The sequence below is a fragment of the Emys orbicularis genome, chromosome 3 (genome assembly GCF_028017835.1).
Source record: "Emys orbicularis isolate rEmyOrb1 chromosome 3, rEmyOrb1.hap1, whole genome shotgun sequence".
In the NCBI taxonomy this organism is placed as follows: Eukaryota; Metazoa; Chordata; order Testudines; family Emydidae; genus Emys; species Emys orbicularis.
Window position 1 is genome coordinate 52,944,956 of NC_088685.1, and position 17,753 is coordinate 52,962,708.

The following is a 17,753-nucleotide window of genomic DNA, read 5'->3' on the forward strand; positions in this document are numbered from 1 at the left end:
ATAATTAATAACACTTACCATATAGATAAAGCTTTCCAAACATGTATCTTAAAAGTAAAAAATAAAAAAATAAAAAATGGATAAACCTCATTATCCCCCCAATTTGCAGATAAGGAAGGAGCATCATCTTACTTTTCTAGTAAACTTTAAAGAGACAGAGCTGTTAATTCTGCTTTGTGTCTGTGCTGCTCTTATGCTGTTCATGGAGCACTGGCGTTAGCTGCACCAGCGTAGCTTACTTATTCAGCATACCTCGATGTTACTCATAAATAAAGACCACAGGCTTGGCTAGGTTTATTGTCAGCAAAGCACAATATTAGCACCCTGTCCAAAGGGTCACAGGGACACTTAACACATATGTGCCCATGACAAGGTAACGTCACAGTCAATATAGTGTTGTCTGCTACACTCAGGGCCGGCTCCAGGCACCAGCCCACCAAGCTTGTGCTTGGGGCGGCACCTGGAGGGGGGGCGGCGCGGCGCTCCGGCCGCCGGGGAGAGCGGGGCCACGGCCGGGCTCGCCACCCTCCCCCCGGCGCTCTGGCCGCCCTCCCCCCTGGCGCCCTCCCCCCGGCGGCCGGGGGGAGAGCGGCGAGCCCCAGCCGGGGCTCGCCGCCCTGCCCCCTGCGCTCTGGCCGCCGGGGGGAGAGCGGAGCCCCGGCCGGGGTCGCCGCCCTGCCCCCGGCGCTCTGGCCGCCGGGGGGAGAGCCGAGCCCCGGCCGGGGGGAGAGCCGAGCCCCGGCCGGGGTCACCGCCCTGCCCCCTGCGCTCTGGCCGCCGGGGGGAGAGCGGAGCCCCGGCTGGGGCTCGCCGTCCTCCTCCCAGGGCTCCGGCCACCCTCCCCCCGGCGCTCTGGCTGCCGGGGGGGAGAGCGGACCCCCCGCTGGGGCGGCAAAAAAGCCAGAGCCGGCCCTGGCTACACTGATGCAAAGCTGCTCCTCCTCCTATGACTTCTCCTTTTATACATTGATACAAACAAGTTATGTTTTACATTCCATATGTTACTAGTGACCATCCTTGTATTTGTACCCTATAGTTTGAACAAAATATCCTCATCTATTATCCCTGTCATTCCCTCCTTATTTTATGAGGAGTCTGTGTGCTCCTGTACCATCCTTGCAGGTCAGGAATGTGCTTACTCGGTTAGCTGGTATTCTGTCAAGTCCTGCACTGGTTCACCTCCAGACTTTGGTTAGTCATGGTCCAGCAAGGCCTACAGACAGTATGAAAGTTGATAGGGCGGCATGGTCAATGAAGGAGCTCCCATAGGAACTGTGCCTGTCTCGTTGCTGCTCTAGCTTTTCTTTAGTTCTTCCAGCTTTGATAGTGTTTGGTATCTTTTCCCTATTTTCAGATAAAGACCAATTCTTTATTAGTAGAAAATAATTTTTTTAATTCCCTTTCTCAAGGTCGAATGGCACCACCTACTGATGACCTTTCTGCAAAAAATGTGAAAGTGTCTGTAGGAGTTGCACGTAAACAGTCAGACAATGAAGCAGAAAACATAGCAGATGCACTTTCTGCAACGTCAAATATTTTAGCCTCAGAATTATTAGAAGACGATAAACAAGAATTGTCAAAGCCAGCATTCTCATCTATCCCAAGGTAACAATAAACTTCTTGTGATATCTGTATAAAAAAAACCTTATGATTGTTCGGTCAAGCTAAGATTAATGTAAGTAATGTAAGTAAAAACATGAAATTTGATGAGTTATAAATAGAGAATGCTGTGCGACTAGTGGGGCACACTCACCTCTCGTGAGCACCCCCTAGTCAAGTGTGTGTGGGCCTTAATTTTCTCTCCTTGTGGCTCTCCTTGGGCTTAGGTCTTTAATTAGTCCTGTAGTCAGTGATCTCAGCCTTGGTATTGAGCCATACTGCAGGACTTCTCCTGGGAAGCAATGTCCTCACCCTATCTGGGCGGTTCAGGCCCCAGGGTCTTTTGCTGGGCCACTAAAGAGTTCAGTTCCCCTTCTGAGGTGCCTCAAAATCCAGGCCACTTCCCCCAGTGGCTAATGGGGGTGGGAGGGACCCAGTCCTGCACACTACTTTTGGGTCCCAGCCCAGGGACCCTGTATATAGCAGCTGTCTGCCATGTCCCTTTAAGCTGCGCCACTGCTCTAATTCACCGGGCCACTTCCCTACGGCCCTGCACCTTCTTCACCATTACCCGATGGAGTCCCCGCAACCAGCCCAGAGCTCTTTCTCACTCTCCCTGGCTTCTGCCAGCACTGTCCTGTCCGAGGTCTTGCAGCTCCCTCAGCCAGCCACACACCATTCATGCCCATCCAGCTCCAGCAGGTAACTGAACTCACTTTGGCCCTGCAGCTCTTCTTATACTAGCCGGTTGGATCCTGATTGGCTGCTTCCCTGCAGCCCCTTTCTGATTATCTGTGTCCCACATAGCCACTCTAGGCAGCTTGGAGGACCCTGTCCACTGCCCTTTTCTGGGGTGGGGTGTGACAGGGCCAGGAGGCCTCCAGCAGGTGGCCTAAGAGGGTCTGGTACACCCCATCACAGTGATCAAACTGTCTAAATGCTTCTTTAAGTAACTGGCTTTTTGTACCTCTTCTAGTGTAAAGTGGCATTACTTTGACAGACCAATTGCAGTTCTAAAATATTTCAAAATAATAGGAAAAATGCAATTTTCCAAAAGTAGTGTTTGTTTCTTTGAGAATTTTCAATGAAATCTCCCTTTCCAGCCTTCAAAGAATCTAAACTTCAATTTCCCATATTCTTTATCTTTATTCATTAAATTGATCCACCATACATTTTCTGATGATGGATACAGAACATGCCTATAAATGACATGGCAAAGTGTAAAGGTAAAGCTCTTTGTTAAAGATTGCATTGGTTTTGATATATAAAACTAAATATGGCTTGGTTTCTACTTTTGATGTATAAAGCTAAATATGGGGATTCTAGCTGTCCTGGAGATAGTTCCTCCTCCTCTCCCCGCCCCCCATGTCTGTCTCTCTCTCCTGACAGTAATGATCAGCTGGGGACTCTCTTGTTGAAAGTCCCTAATTTAGAGGATCTGGGGGTGCCCATTGACCCTAACCTCTCCTAATCAAATAAAGCCTAAGTGTGTTAATATTTTTGAGTGCATTCATTCAGGGCATAATTTTCAGAAATGCCGATTACCTGAAGCTTTAGTTGATGAAGGGGTTTTGAGGATGCTCAGCACCTTTGAAAATCAGGCCCTCAGGATTTTGTTTGTTTGAGATTCTATTGTTTACAGATTTCTTCATCGCTAGCATTGTCTCTGATTAGTTTACTTTAACTTTATGTGGCTATTTATAATTCATGCATTTGTGCATAGATGAGGTTGTAATTTTTTTGTTAGGCATGCGCTGTCTCTGTAAAACATGATATACTCTTGTATAAATAATAACATTGCATAGGTTGCAGTGATTACAAACCTTAACTCCATCCTTACATTTTCTCATTGGAAAATAATGCATTGTACAGTTCACGAGTGCAGGGATGCTTAGAAGATATGTATGTTGATGTTGCTAAGGTTGGAATTAAGATTTTGTGTTCTAGTGCAGTGGTGAGGAATGTGGTGTGAATTGTGTTACTGTACATGTTGGGCATTTATATAATTTAATGGAGGTGGAGTTGGTCAGCAAAAGTGGTGAATGTGATGTGTAGGTAGGAGAATTATGAGAGGACAAAGTCATGGAAGCCAAGAAAGGACAAGATTTCAAGGAAAAGAATGTGATCAGCTGCATCAAAAGCAGCTGACCAGGTCAAGGAGAATGAGGACGGAGTACTGGTTCTGAGATTTGGATACGAAGAGGTCATTAATAGACTTTGGTGAGAGTGGAAGCCAAATTATAGAGGATCTGGGAATTAAATTGGAGGAGGCGAACTCGAGACAGTGATTGTAACAGATCATTCAGTGAGCTTAGAGATAGAAGGGAGAGGGTGCAGTAGTTAGAGAGGCAAATGAGGTCAAGGGTGGGCTTTTTTTTTTTTAAGATAGTAGAGAGCGAGCCAGGAGTTGAAATCAGAGTGGAAGGCTGATGGGGAGGATTTGGGCTGATAGTAGGTGACAGCAACATGGAGGAGGAGAGGCGTCAGTGCTCTTCAAAAGATTAGGCCATGAGAAGTGACAGGAGGGGGAGGGGTTGGAATTGGCGGGACTTGGAGAGGAGAAGCTGAACGCCCCCACCACTGTCAGATTCAGGGAGGAGAATGTGAGAGGAGAGGCTTCTGTGAGAGAGGGCAGCTGCAAAGTAGAGTCAGATGAAGGGATCCAGGTCTCTTTGAGCCAGAAGTGGGCGGGAGCAATATATTAATAGATGGTTCTGATTGTGGATGGCTCTGATCTTTTTAAAGATGGAGCGGGTGCCCCAGAGAAAGTGAGAGAAGGAGAGTGGGGAACGAAGGGGATGTGTGTGAGGTTAGGAATGGTGAATTGAGAGGGGTGGGGCTGGTTGTGGGAGGTAGAGGTGGTGGGAATAAAGAGAGGGTGGGGGTTGAGCAAATGTCACCAGAGATGATGAGGAGGGTGTGGATTTGGGATCTTTGTGTGTGCTGGGGTGGAGATTGGGATGGAGAAGGAGAGGATCAGGTAGAGCTGATGAAAACTGTAGAGGGGAGAGGATACCAGGATGGGGACATGATGTCAGTGGAGAGAAGGGACGGGGAAGGACAGACGGTGTGATGCAGAAAAGGGGTGTGATGATAACGATGGGGAGTGGCAGATGGACAAGGTTTAAAAAAATAAGTTTGAAAAAACCTGTGAAGGTACACTTGTAGCTGTCTGCTAAATATCTTCTCAATCTGGAGAATTGAGTAGCCTTAGAAGAGAGACTGGCAAAATAAGGTACTGTATGTTACCTGACAACCCTTCGTGTAATTTTTAGAAACTGCACTGGAAGCTCAAAAATCTGGCTGTCTACCCCTTTCCCTTATGATCAACTACACAAGTTCCTCAACAAAATAACTGAAAAGTCAATACCCCACGACAGACTTAATGACCCTTTTGGTCCCTTCTAGCCCTATGATTCTAAGGATGCTACAGATCTTACTTTCATATAGCTACTTTTAGTGAGATGGATTTCAAGTATTGTACTAATTTTCCTGATCACATATATTTATAAGGGGCACAGTCTAGTCATTATTTTTTTTAACCCATTTTCTTTAGATCAGAGACGCCTGGTACTGTTGAAAGTGAAACTCTGTTCCTGGCTCGACTGAACTTCATCTGGAAAGGTTTTATCAATATGCCTTCTGTAGCAAAGTTTGTCATCAAGGCCTACCCAGTCTCTGGCTCTTTTGAGTATTTAACTGAGGTACTGTATGTTTGTTCAAACATTTATATTTACTACGAAGAATGAAAATTTAATTTAAATTATTTATTCATTTGCTTTGTCACTTATTTGGGATCAAATAAAGGGATCGTAGTTGTACTGAGCTGAAAAGTGAAGTCTGATCATTATGTTAAATACTGTACTGGCAGATTGACTTAGATAAGTATTTATTTATTTAACAGTAAGTATACTTAAGCTTGCCTCAAAGGATCCCATGGTTTACCAAGCAAGATGTAAGCTTTTTTGGAGTGTTTAAGGACATTCCTCTCCTATTTTGTGTTTCTTGAAATACCTTTCCAAATACAGGGGTAGTTGTAAAGCCAACCAAAGCAAGTGAACCCAAATAATCAGAGGATTGAAGAATCAACTAGACATGTTAAGACACGTATGCTTAGCAAACATTTGTTTTTCCTTAAATTTTAAACTTATGTGAACTGTCGATTAAAATGATTGCCATACCAATCTGAGCAATAACACTTCCAGGGCTGCTCTTGTGAAGATTAAACTATCCTTACCTTGCTTTGGTGCCCTTTCTTCTTCTCCATAACGTACATCACTCTCTCTGCAGAGTGCAGGAGAGAGGCAAGACAAAACTGGCCTTTGAAAGAATAGCCTCAGTGGTGTTCATGTTCTGGTTAGCGGTGAGGAAGTGCTAGGTCAGTTTTACATTAAACAAATTTTTCTTTAAGCAAGCAAAAACCTTGTTATATGGAGGAAGAGTGCCCACTGTGGTTCCTGCTGAGCATGCGGGCAATCACAATTTGTATAACATAAACTGCATCCTTTGTTATAAGTCCTTCTGCAGTTATGGTCCGAATTCTTATACCATAATAATATAAATTGATTTTTTTGTACCTTTTTATAGATTAAATTTTGTCATTTTTCATTGTTTGTTATATTCTCTTCACAGTCTGAGACAGGGAAGATGATGATGGGGTTATAAAATGTTTATAACAGTAATCTTTTGGAATAAAAATATGATCAAAGGTATCACAATGCTCTGTATTTGTGCAAGATGAATCAGACACAGTACCCTTTTCAGCTTTATAATCAGAGTTAGATTCTCTGTTAGCATGATTACATTTACTTAGTGCAGTGCAAAGCATGCAATACACTGTAGCATTATAGGAAGATATGTTATAAAACCCCTACACGGTTTATGGTATATTAACTCCTGTGCCTCAATTTCAAACAATTATTTTTTCATGTTCGTTTTCATTATCTAAGTCAGATGCCACCAGCAAAAGGTTGATTTTGTTTTTTGGTGGTTCGGGTTCTGTAGTTTCCTCATCGGAGTGTTGCTCTTTTGAGACTTCTGAAAGCATACTCCACATTTCGTCCCTCTCATATTTTGAAAGGCACTTCAGATTCTTAAGCCTTGAGTCGAGTGCTGTAGCTATCTTTAGAAATCTCCCATTGGTACCTTCTTTGCATTTTGTCAAATCTGCAGTGAAATTGTTCTTAGAATGAATACCACATTCTGGGTCATCATCTGAGACGGCTTATAATATGCAATATATGGCAGAATGTGGGTAAAACAGCAGAGGACATAGAATTCTCCCCCAAGGAGTTCAGTCACAAATTTAATTAATGCATTATTTTTTTAACGAGCGTCATCAGCATGGAAGCATGTCCTTTGGAATGGTGGCTGAAGCATGAAGGGGCATCCGGATATTTAGCATATCTGGCACGTAAATACTTTGCAGTGCTGGCTACAAAAGTGCCATGCAAATGCCTGTTCTCACTTTTCTGGTGACGTAAATAAGAAGAGGGCAGCATTATCTCCTGTAAATGTAAACAAGCTTGTTTGTCTTAGCGATTGGCTGAACAAGAAGTAGTACTGAGTGGACTTGTAGGCTCTGAAGTTTTACATTGTTTTGTTTTTGAGTGCAGTTACGTAACAAAAAAATTCTACAATTGTTAGTTGTACTTTCACGACAAAGAGGTTGCACTATAGTACTTGTATGAGGTGAATTGAAAAATACTATTTCTTTTGTTTATAATTTTTACAGTACAAATATAATAAAAAATAATATACACTTTGATTGGAATTATAACACAGAATACAATATATATGAAAATGTAGAAAAACATCCAAAATATTTAATAAATTTCAATTGGTATTCTGTTTAACAGTGCGATTAAAACTGCAATTAATTTTTTTGAGTTAATCGCGTGAGTTAACTGCGATTAATCGACAGCCCTACTGAAAATCTTTTATTTATACCTTTTGTTAGTGATGTATAATTACAGGTGTAGAAGTGTGCAAGAGGTACTGTGGATTCCATTACACATTATTGATTTTATATTGAAAAACCCAACTCCATGGTTTAATGCAAACTAGTTTGTTTCCCTGAAGTGGCATAACTTCTGCTGATAAACTAAATCCTATGTAATATAAGCGTTTAGGAGTCAAGTTCCTCTATTATTTTGAAATCTATTTCAGTAGATACAGTGGGTTCAAATTGTATATCTGATTTTCTGACAGGACTTGCCAGATAGTATCCAAGTAGGTGGCAGGATATCACCTCACACTGTTTGGGAGTATGTAGAAAAAATAAAAGCTTCAGGGACCAAGGTAAGGAAGAAACTTATACTTTAAATTAGAAGACTTTAACCGTCTGCTGCAGTGCCAATATTGTGTATATATAATGTTTTCAAACAGTTCTCTGTTGAAAATAGTATGACTTTATGTACACAGCAAAAACTGATACATGAGGCTGCTATCCTCTCACTGCTCAAATCCCTCTTGAAGAGCCATTTCTACTGTGATGCTTAAATATAAATAATCCAATTTGAGGGTAGTTGATATTTTTGTTGGGACCTGGAGTTTGGAGTTGATAGTGTATCTTATCCCTCCTTCCTACTGTTCATTTCTGGCTTGTCACTCCTCCATTCCGCTCTCTCCAGTTTTCACCCAGCTGAAGTCAATACAGACATTAGTCAGGTGGTTCTGATTTGCCCTTGTGTGCGAGAAAAGACAAGGAGTTCCTCCCTCTCCTTCCCCTTTCCCATACCTGGTGTTAAGGTTCTTGCCTTTCCACTGTAGCAATTAATGATATATCTTAAACACTAAAAATGGTGCAGAATACATATTCCTAAGGAATGTTGGTAGAATAAAATTTGAAATATTCAAAATTTGGGATGCCTTCTGAAAAAGCTGGTATACAAGAATCAGCAGACACAGAAAATATTTTAATTTTTTGTCATGTACAATCAGTAATTTTTTTTTTCTGGAAGCTTCTCATTCTGTTTTCTCTTAATGCTTCAGAGAGACTTTCTTCTGCTGTCTCCTACTCTTCTGTCTCTCTACTGTATTTTGTCATCTCCTCCTTTTTCTAGTCAGTTGTTTCCCCTTTTCTGTGGATTGTATATTTACTTGAAGACCAAGCACTATTAAAATTTACTTTAAAAAAAAAAACAATTTGTAAACACTTCGCACTACCTTTTTTCCTTTTTTAAACAGGAAATTTGTGTAGTTCGCTTCACCCCGGTAACTGAAGAGGATCAGATTTCCTATGCTTTGCTGTTTGCATACTTCAGCAGCAGGAAGCGTTATGGTGTAGCGGCCAATAACATGAAGCAAGTGAAGGATTTGTATCTTATCCCTTTAGGTGCCTCAGACAAAATTCCACATCATCTTGTACCTTTTGATGGACCTGGTAAGTACAATAGAGATCTTGGAAATTTACATATAGTAGCACCTCCCCCGGGAATGGAATACGAAATGTACCTGAAAATTAAAGCTTAACGTTTTAAGTTACAACAGTGTTTTTGAGCAAACTGAGTATTGCACATCTTATTTGAATAAAACATTACTGATCGTCCTGGTATTATGAGAATCTTTTGTAACAGATTGGAAACCAGTTTCCAACCCATAAAATTATTTGGATTAATGTGTTTAAATATTTAATCCAAAAAAAGTTTTGTGATTAATGTTTAACCCACACTGCCAGGTGGCAGGGGATAGAGGGAAAGGTGAGAGAAAGTCTGATATTTAGTACAGCTCAGTGAATAGAGTGGTGCAAGTGACTTCTGGAAGAGGTTTATTCAAATTCACTCTGATTTATTTTCATGGATGTTCTCATGTAGATAAACCTTAAATTGAGTCAAAAACCCTTTTTAGTTAAACCAGGGCTAGTTTCTTGCTTAGACAAAGGCTTTAGGTGAGGGAAGTGCAGCTTGAAGAAGTGAACCCATAATGTGTAGGCATTGTGAAGTCATGTCTCTGGTTCCTTGGTCCTGCTTGGGGCTAGCAGTAGTGAGAGTCTGGGGCAGCTTTTATAGATACTGAGGGTTCTGGATTGTGGGGAAGAAAACTCACCTATATGTGCACCTTTGGTGCCCAGGTCCACTGCAGTGGTGGTCTGTTGAAAGTCTTGTTGAAAGTCTCTGGATAAGGATAAAATGGGTAAAAAACAAGGGTGATGTCATGGTAGAACAAGAGGTGGATGAGGCTTTTAAAAAAAAAAAAAAATCGTAACAAAATCATCCAAAGCACAGGACTTGGTGGTAATGCGGGACTTCAGCTACCCAGACATATGTTGGGAAAATAACACAGCAGGGCACAGATTATCCAATAAGTTCTTGGAATATATTGGAGACCATTTTTTATTTCAGAAGGTGGAGAAAGCTCCTAGGGGAGAGGCTGTTCTAGATTTGATTTTGACAAATAGGGAGGAACTGGTTGACAATTTGAAAGTGGAAGTCATCTTGGGTGAAAGTGATCATGAAATGATAGAATTCATGATGCTAAGGAATGGTAGCAGGGAAAACAGTGCAATAAAGACAATGGATTTCAAGAAGGCAGCCTTCAGCAAACTCAGGGAGTTGGTAGGTAGGATCCCATGGGAAGGAGGTCTAAGGGGAAAAACAGTTCAAGAGAATTGACAGTTGTTCAAAGAGACATTATTAAGGGCACAAGAGCAAACTATCCCATTGTGTACGAAAGATAGGATGTATGGCGAGAGACCATCGTGGCTTAACCAGGATATCTTCAGTGATCTGAAGCTCAATAAGAGACCTACAAAAAGTGGAAACTAGGCTAAATTATAATGGATGAATATAAACAAACAACACAAGCATGTAGGGACAGAATTAGAGAGGCCAAGGCACAGAATAACATTAAACTAGCTAGAGACATAAAAGGTAACAAGAAAACATTAGAAGCAAGAGGAAGACCAAGGACAGGGTAGGCCCATTACTCAATGTGGGGGGGAAAACAATAACACAAAATGTGGAAATGGCAGAAGTGCTAAATGACTTTTTTGTTTGTTTTCACCAAAAAGGTTAGTAGCGATTGGACATCTAATATAGTGAACGCCAGTGAAAATAAGGTAGGATCTGAGGCTAAAATAGGGAAAGAACAAGTTAAAAATTATTTAGATAAGTGTCTTCAAGTTGGCAGGGCCTGATGAAATACATCTTAGAATGCTCAAGGAGCTGACTGAGGCGATATCTGAGCCATTAGTGATTATTTTCGAAAACTAATGGAAGACGGGATAGATTCCAGAGGACTGTAAAAGGGCAACTGTAGTGCCAATCTATAAAAAGAGAAATGAGAACAACCCGGGAAATTACAGACTAGTCAGTTTAACTTCAATACCTGGAAAGGTAATGGAGCAAATAATTAAGCATCTTGCAAGCATCTAGAACATAATAAGGTGATAGGTAACAATCAGCATGGATTTGTCAAGAACAAATCGTGTCATACCAACCTAGTAGCTTTCTTTGACAGGGTAACAAACCTTGTGGATAGGGGGAAAGCGATAGATGTGGTCTATCTTGACTTTAGTAAGGCTTTTGATACTGTCTCACATGCCCTTCTCATAAACAAACTAGGGAAATACAACCTAGATGGAACTACTACAAGGTGGGTGCATAACTGGTTGGAAAACTGTTTCTAGAGAATAATCATCAGTGATTCACAGTCCAGCTGGAAGGGCATATTGAATGGGGTCCTGCAGGGATCAGTCCTGGGTTTGGTTCTGTTTAATATCTTCATCAATTACTTAGATAACGGCAGAGAGAGTACGCTTATAAAGTTTGTGGATGATACCGAGCTAGGAGAGGTTGCAAGTGCTTTGGAGGATAGGATTCAAATTCAAACTGATCTGGACAAACTGGAGAAATGGTCTGAAGTAAATAGGATGAAATTTAGTAAGGACAAATGCAAAGTACTCCACTTAGGGAACAATCACTTGTGCACACACAAAATGGGAAATGACTGCCTAGGAAGGAGTACTGCAGAAAGTGATCTAGGGGTCATAGTGGATCACAAGCTAATTGAGAGTCAACAGTGTAATACTGTAGCAAAAAAAAAGCAAACATAATTCTGGGAAGTATTAGCAGGAGTGTTGGTGTAAGCATGACGTGATAAGTAATTCTTCTGCTCTACTCTGTGCTGATAAAGCCTCACCGGGAGTATTATGTCCAGTTCTGGGCACCACATTTTAGGAAAGATGTGGACACATTGGAAAAGTCCAGAGGAAAGCAGCAAAAATGATTAAAGGTCTAGAAAACATGACCTGTGAGGAAAGATTAAAAAAATGGGTTTGTTTAGTCTGGAGAAGAGAAGACTGAGTGGGGACATAAGTTTTCAAGTACATAAAAGTTTTTACAAGGAGGAGGGAGAATTTTTTTTCTCTTTAACCTCTGAGGATAGGACAAGAAGCAATGGGCTTAAATTGCAGCAAGGGAGGTTTAGGTTGGACATTAGGAAAAACTTCCTATCAAGGTAGTTAAGCACTGGAATAAATTGCCTAGGGAAGTTATGGAATCACTGTCATTGGAGCTTTTTAAGAGCAGGTTAGACAAACACCTGTCAGGGATGGTCTAGATAATACTTAGTCCTGCCGTGAGTTCAGGGCACTGAACTAAAAGACCTCTCGAGGTCCATTCTAGTCCTACGATTCTATGATTTTCTGTTCCCATTTGGGGAAATGATTGTTGGGCGTAGAATGTTCAGTAGAACAGCTGGCATTCTTCCCTTTAAGGTCTATTTGTTTCACTTCTTTATTCTGGAAGTTAATATTGTGAATCCCTACACATACAAAAATCTGAATAAACCTCAATTGAATCATTATTATTTAAGTGAAACTTGGGAGAAATTCTATGCTAAAAAATCACAGTTAGCACTTGTATACATAAATATTAGTTACAGAATGACAAGCTGTATACTTAGATTTTGCATTCCAAGTCAGGCATTTGAAATTTTTACTTATTTACATAGTAGCAAGGCTTAGCCAACCTAAAATATATATACATATATTCTTTATGGTAAGACATTCTTGTGTAGAGCTGTTTTTTTTAGGCTGAACAACCTTGACATTGACCCTTTGAAAAATTATGTATTTGTTATGCTATTTTTATATTCCGTTTTCTTCTTAATGAAAACACTGATGCTCCAACCATACCTGCTTTTGCTTGGCCATTCTGATTATGCTGGAGCCCTGGAAAGGGGAGTTTGTGCAACCAAAGGATTACCTCTACTTTGAATTGGGGGAAAACCCAAGTAACTAGTTAAGGTGGATTTTATATCCCCTTTCTGCTGTAGTGGGGCTGGGGATCTAGGCCAAGATATTTGAGGAGTGTTCATTTTTATTGTTAAAGGATTTCCCTGGGCTAAATTCATTTAAATATGAGGGCAAGAGATTGACAGTGTTTGTGTTTTGATTGTAGTATAGCCATTACCTATATTTAAGCCAGTCCTTCTGGATATCAAGATTACTTATGCTCATTTTAGGTATATTTAAAAATATCCCAAATTAAACCTTTTGCTATGTTTTAATATGGTGCATTGTTCTGCAGAGTTGATGGTAAGCTTGCATTATCATTGCCCATATGTTTGACTCAGATTGCTAAAAGGAGACCCCCATTTTTAAGGGAACCTAAGTTATCCCAAACAAACTACCTGATGGGCAGAATTTGCCTCCTATGAGGCAATGGCATGAAAATGAGGTGCACTGCTTGAGCCAGCTGTCTGGTTGCCTTATGCCTTTGAAACACCTTTAGATACAGTACCTGAAACAGTACCTTTAGATACAGGAGAGAGCATACTGGGAAGCAGTCCTTGCTACATCGTTTAAGAAGCGTGAAGAAGTTTAACTAATTTTTCACATAGAACAGCTCTTTTGGGCGAGGGGGGCTAATGGGACCCAAAGAATACTATAGACACGATAGGTTATTCTTTTATTAAAATGATTGTCTCCAGATAAATGTATTTCATTTATTAATTGCTTTTATGATTTTATACAGGGATTGAAATACATCGACCGAATCTGTTATTGGGTTTGATAATTCGCCAAAAAATGAAGAGACAGATTAGTGCTAGCACTAGCGTTGTGGATGAAATCCCTGAAAATGCCCCGAGTAACTTGCCGCCAGAAAAAAAAAGCAAACCGAGCAAACCTGATGTCTCTAGTACTGAAGTAGTAGTAGAAGAAGAGGAGGAAGAAAATGATTTTTTTAATTCCTTCACAACTGTGTTACATAAGCAGAGAAATAAGCCTCAACAATCTAATACAGAAGAAATGCCAGCAGTTATTGAACCTGTAGTAGAAAGCATCAAACATGAGCCACCAAAGCCACTGAGATTTCTTCCTGGAGTTCTCGTTGGATGGGAAAATCAGTCTTCTACTCTTGAATTAGCAAGTAAACCACTGCCTGTAGATGATATTCTTCAAAGTCTTTTGGGTACTACAGGACAGATATATGAACACCATCAGTCAGTGGTGGACCAGTGTGCTAGTCAAGAAATACCTTTATTTGCTGAACAAACAAGCTTAAAAGAAGAAAAAATGAATGTTGCTGAAGAAACTGCTGATGAAGCTATAGAAACTAAGACTAGACTAGATGATTCACAAGAATCCACGGATGTTACAGTAACAATGGACACGCCAGTTGCAGGGACCTCATGTTCTGCAGGAACTGTAGGAACTCTGATAAGTTTAAGTCTTAAGGGAAAACCACCAGATGTTTCTACAGAAGCATTTTTAGCAAACTTATCTGTTCAATCACAGAGCAAGGAAACTGAGGAGTGTAAAGAAAATGATCCAAAGTGGCAGCTGTATGACACAGAGAATGTTTTGCAAGAAAGCAAAAGGACCACAAATTCTAGCTTCTCTTCTTCCTCATCAAATGCAGGTAAAGCAAGTGGTGATAACAATGTTAACATAGGTTCTGCTGAAAGTATGATTGCTAATACTTCCAAATCTCCACAGTTTATTAATCTTAAAAGGGACCCAAGACAAGCAGCTGGACGAAGCCAACAGATTAATGCTTCAGAAAATAAGGAGGGGGATACTAACAGAAATGAAGAAAGACAAAATATACAATCAGACATCTCTGGAAGTGAGCAAATGGAGATGGAAAATAAACAGTCGGGAGAAAAGGGCTTAAACGTGTATCAAAGTGGTAGTCAGACATCTGAGATGCAGTGTACCTCTGCTCCAACTAAAACAGATAATGTATGTGCTTCACAAATGGAAGAGACAAAACACTTACAGGAAGATACACCGATGAAAAATATTGAAACAGTGCACTCATTTAGAAGAGGACCAGCAACAACCTCATCTCATTTTGAAAAAGAAAATTCTTCTCATTCTGAATTCACTTCCAAAGTCCCCAGCCCAGTTATGAGTGGAAACTTCTCACCAGTTAGACCTCAGCAGCACAATTTTCAGCATCTTAAATCTAATCTACCTGGTTTTCAGTTTCAAACACTTTCACCTCCTAACTTCCCCCCCCAGAACAGCCCCATGTTTGGATTTCCTCCTCATCTACCACCTCCACTTCTTCCTCCTCCAGGTTTTGGTTTCGCTCAAAATCCTATGATGCCATGGCCACCTGTTGTTCATTTATCAGGTCAGCCACCACATTATGTTGGACCCATTGTGCAAGGGCCATCGCTGGCTCATAAACAATCAAGATTTCCAGGGCCAGAAAACTTTTATCAGAGTAAAGACAATAAGAGACCAGAAAGACGCCATAGTGACCCTTGGGGCAGACAAGAACAACATTTAGAGCGAGGGTTCAGTAGGGGAAAAAGTGATCAGCATAGACAAAGGTTTTATAGTGAATCCCACCATCAAAAGAAAGACAGACATGAAAAAGAGTGCAACAGTGAAAAATACTGGGAACAGGATTCTGAAAGGAATAGACGGAAAGACAGAAACCAGGAAAAAGAGAGAGAAAAAAAAAGCAGAGAGGAAGGACATAGAGACAAAGAGAGGTTACGACTTTCACACAGTGATAGGGGATCTGATGGAAAATCCTCTAGGGAGAGTAGAAATCCAGAAAAAAAGATAGATAAACCTAAAAGTGAAGAACATTCTCATGAAAAGGATAAAGAGAGGGAGAAAAGTAGGGAGAGACAGAGAGAACGAGAAAGTGAAAAGAACAGAGACAGACATCACAAAGACAGGGACCACAATGACAGAGCTAAAAGCAAAAGGTAAAAAGAGCAGGCAGTCTTTCAAAATCCTATTTAAATAATTGTTAGTTGTGTCCTAAAGTTTTGTAAAAATGCCTGCTAGGATTGTGCCATCTTTTTTTATTCATTGTTGGTGTTTTGCAAAAACAAGTCTGTGTTTTGGTACAAAGCTGTGTACCAATACTCATCTTCTTTTACATTATACCGACTATCCCTAGAAATAGTTTAATATTTTTCAGAATTTTACATTGCTGTATATTCAAAATTTTAAAGATTTCTTTTATTAATATGCAATAAAGGCTTAGAAATTTCTTAGTTGATGAAGTTGGCTTTAGTCAAGTATGCATTATAGTTGCTGCCTTTGGTAATTTGTGCTCTCTCCTGTTTTAAGATGCTCCAGTAAATTTAAAAATGAATTTCACATAATAGCCTTGTTTTTAAATTGCACTGTTTTTGAGGACTGTAGCAGAGTCTTAGTATCCCTCATACATTACAACACAAAATACAACATACATTGAGTAGTGTGAAGTTTTTTTAATGATTCAGTAATACAATAAAAGAATTCAGCATTATTTCCAGTAGTAATCAAGTATTTCCCAAGCATCTGAAGCAGTTTGTGACCAGAAATTAGAAGGCTGAGCTGTCCAAATGTTATTGCTTTAAACTGCACTTGTTTTAATAAGAACATTTTTAAACTATATTCTTTAAACTTTGATTTGTTACTAGTCAGTTAATTTTCCCATAATTTTTCATGCTTCAAAAACTTGAATACCTAAGCTTGTACATTATCTTGTGTTTTGCTATCCTTTTTACTGTACAATGTAAATATTTTAAGGGATATTTTGATTCTAAAAATGATAAAACTTTCTCACATACTTTGTGTGTTTGATTTCATAGGTATGAAGCAGTAGACTAAAGATGTAGAATGACTCTTGTAGCTTTGCTTTACACTTCATGACTAGTGATTTTTTTTTTTTTTTTTTTTTTTTTTTTTTACCATGTCAGGGCTTTTAATAAACAGAGCAGTTCAGATTTTATGGTGACTGGCATCCACTGATACTTTTTTTAAAACCAAAATATTACTCTCTCTTATACTTTCAAAAAAAAAAATACAATATATTGCTCATTTTGTTGAATCTGCTTTTGAAAAACAAATATTCTACCATTACATTATTCTGTCCATCATACTATTTTGCAGTATTTGGTCTAATTATTTTTACTTAAGAATATTGTGTATAAAGAAGTTTGAATACATTGCCTTACCTATGAACACAGCTTTTTGCACTTTGGTGTAGAATAAACCTCTTCTTTCCAATAACAGATATGTGATTAAAAGACAATAATTGTTAACTTTTTTAATTGGTCATATATTTAAAAGTAGCTTCTTATTTGCAGACATTGCACATAGCTTTACAGCCAAATTAAATAAGGTTAAAATTAAAAATGTTTTATACCAAATAAAGGTGGTGGTAGCTTTTATTGTATAATTATTCCTAGGCCAATAGCGCTCAAGATTCACAAAATAATTTCTCAACTAAATTAGGAACTGAAAGCTGTATTTAAAACCTCAATTTAAAAATCCTACATGGCCTATGGACTACAGGACTCAAACCATTCTGTTCAAAATTGGTTCAATAATTGAAGTGGTGGTTGGGCTATTAATTCCATGGGTGGTAATAAATTGCAAGCGTTGTGGTGTTGCTTAGCATTTCAACAACTTGGGTTCTCTCGGCCAAGAAATCTAAGTTTAAATATCCTTTTCCTTTGGGGGTCTATATGCATAATACCATTCCTTTATATTCATTTTTGAAGTAGGTAATTTTTTGTGTTTATTAGATTTATATTCTGATTTAAAGTGGTGACTTTGTTTATGGGATTAAGATTTAAATAATTTCAATATCTGTACTAGATGTCTGTTGTATAGGCTTTCTTTTAATCTGCCTATTAGTAGTCTTCTTCCCAATCTGCTGGTACTAACAAGCCACCTCATATTCTGTTTG

At 39.7% G+C, this 17,753-nt stretch overlaps 1 protein-coding gene across 5 annotated transcripts in view; it reads left to right on the forward strand.

The window, feature by feature from the left end:
• Positions 1-16,614, forward strand: part of PHF3 (PHD finger protein 3) — a 72,918-nt gene extending 56,304 nt beyond the window's left edge. For all 5 annotated transcript variants that reach the window (XM_065402255.1, XM_065402254.1, XM_065402252.1 and 2 more), the window contains 5 exons: positions 1,410-1,605; positions 5,156-5,303; positions 7,810-7,899; positions 8,788-8,983; positions 13,578-16,614. In XM_065402255.1, coding sequence (XP_065258327.1) covers positions 1,410-1,605; positions 5,156-5,303; positions 7,810-7,899; positions 8,788-8,983; positions 13,578-15,778 — 2,831 coding nt within the window. In that variant the 3' untranslated portion in view covers positions 15,779-16,614. The remainder of the gene's footprint in view (positions 1-1,409; positions 1,606-5,155; positions 5,304-7,809; positions 7,900-8,787; positions 8,984-13,577) is intronic.
• The last annotated feature ends 1,139 nt before the right edge of the window (positions 16,615-17,753 follow it).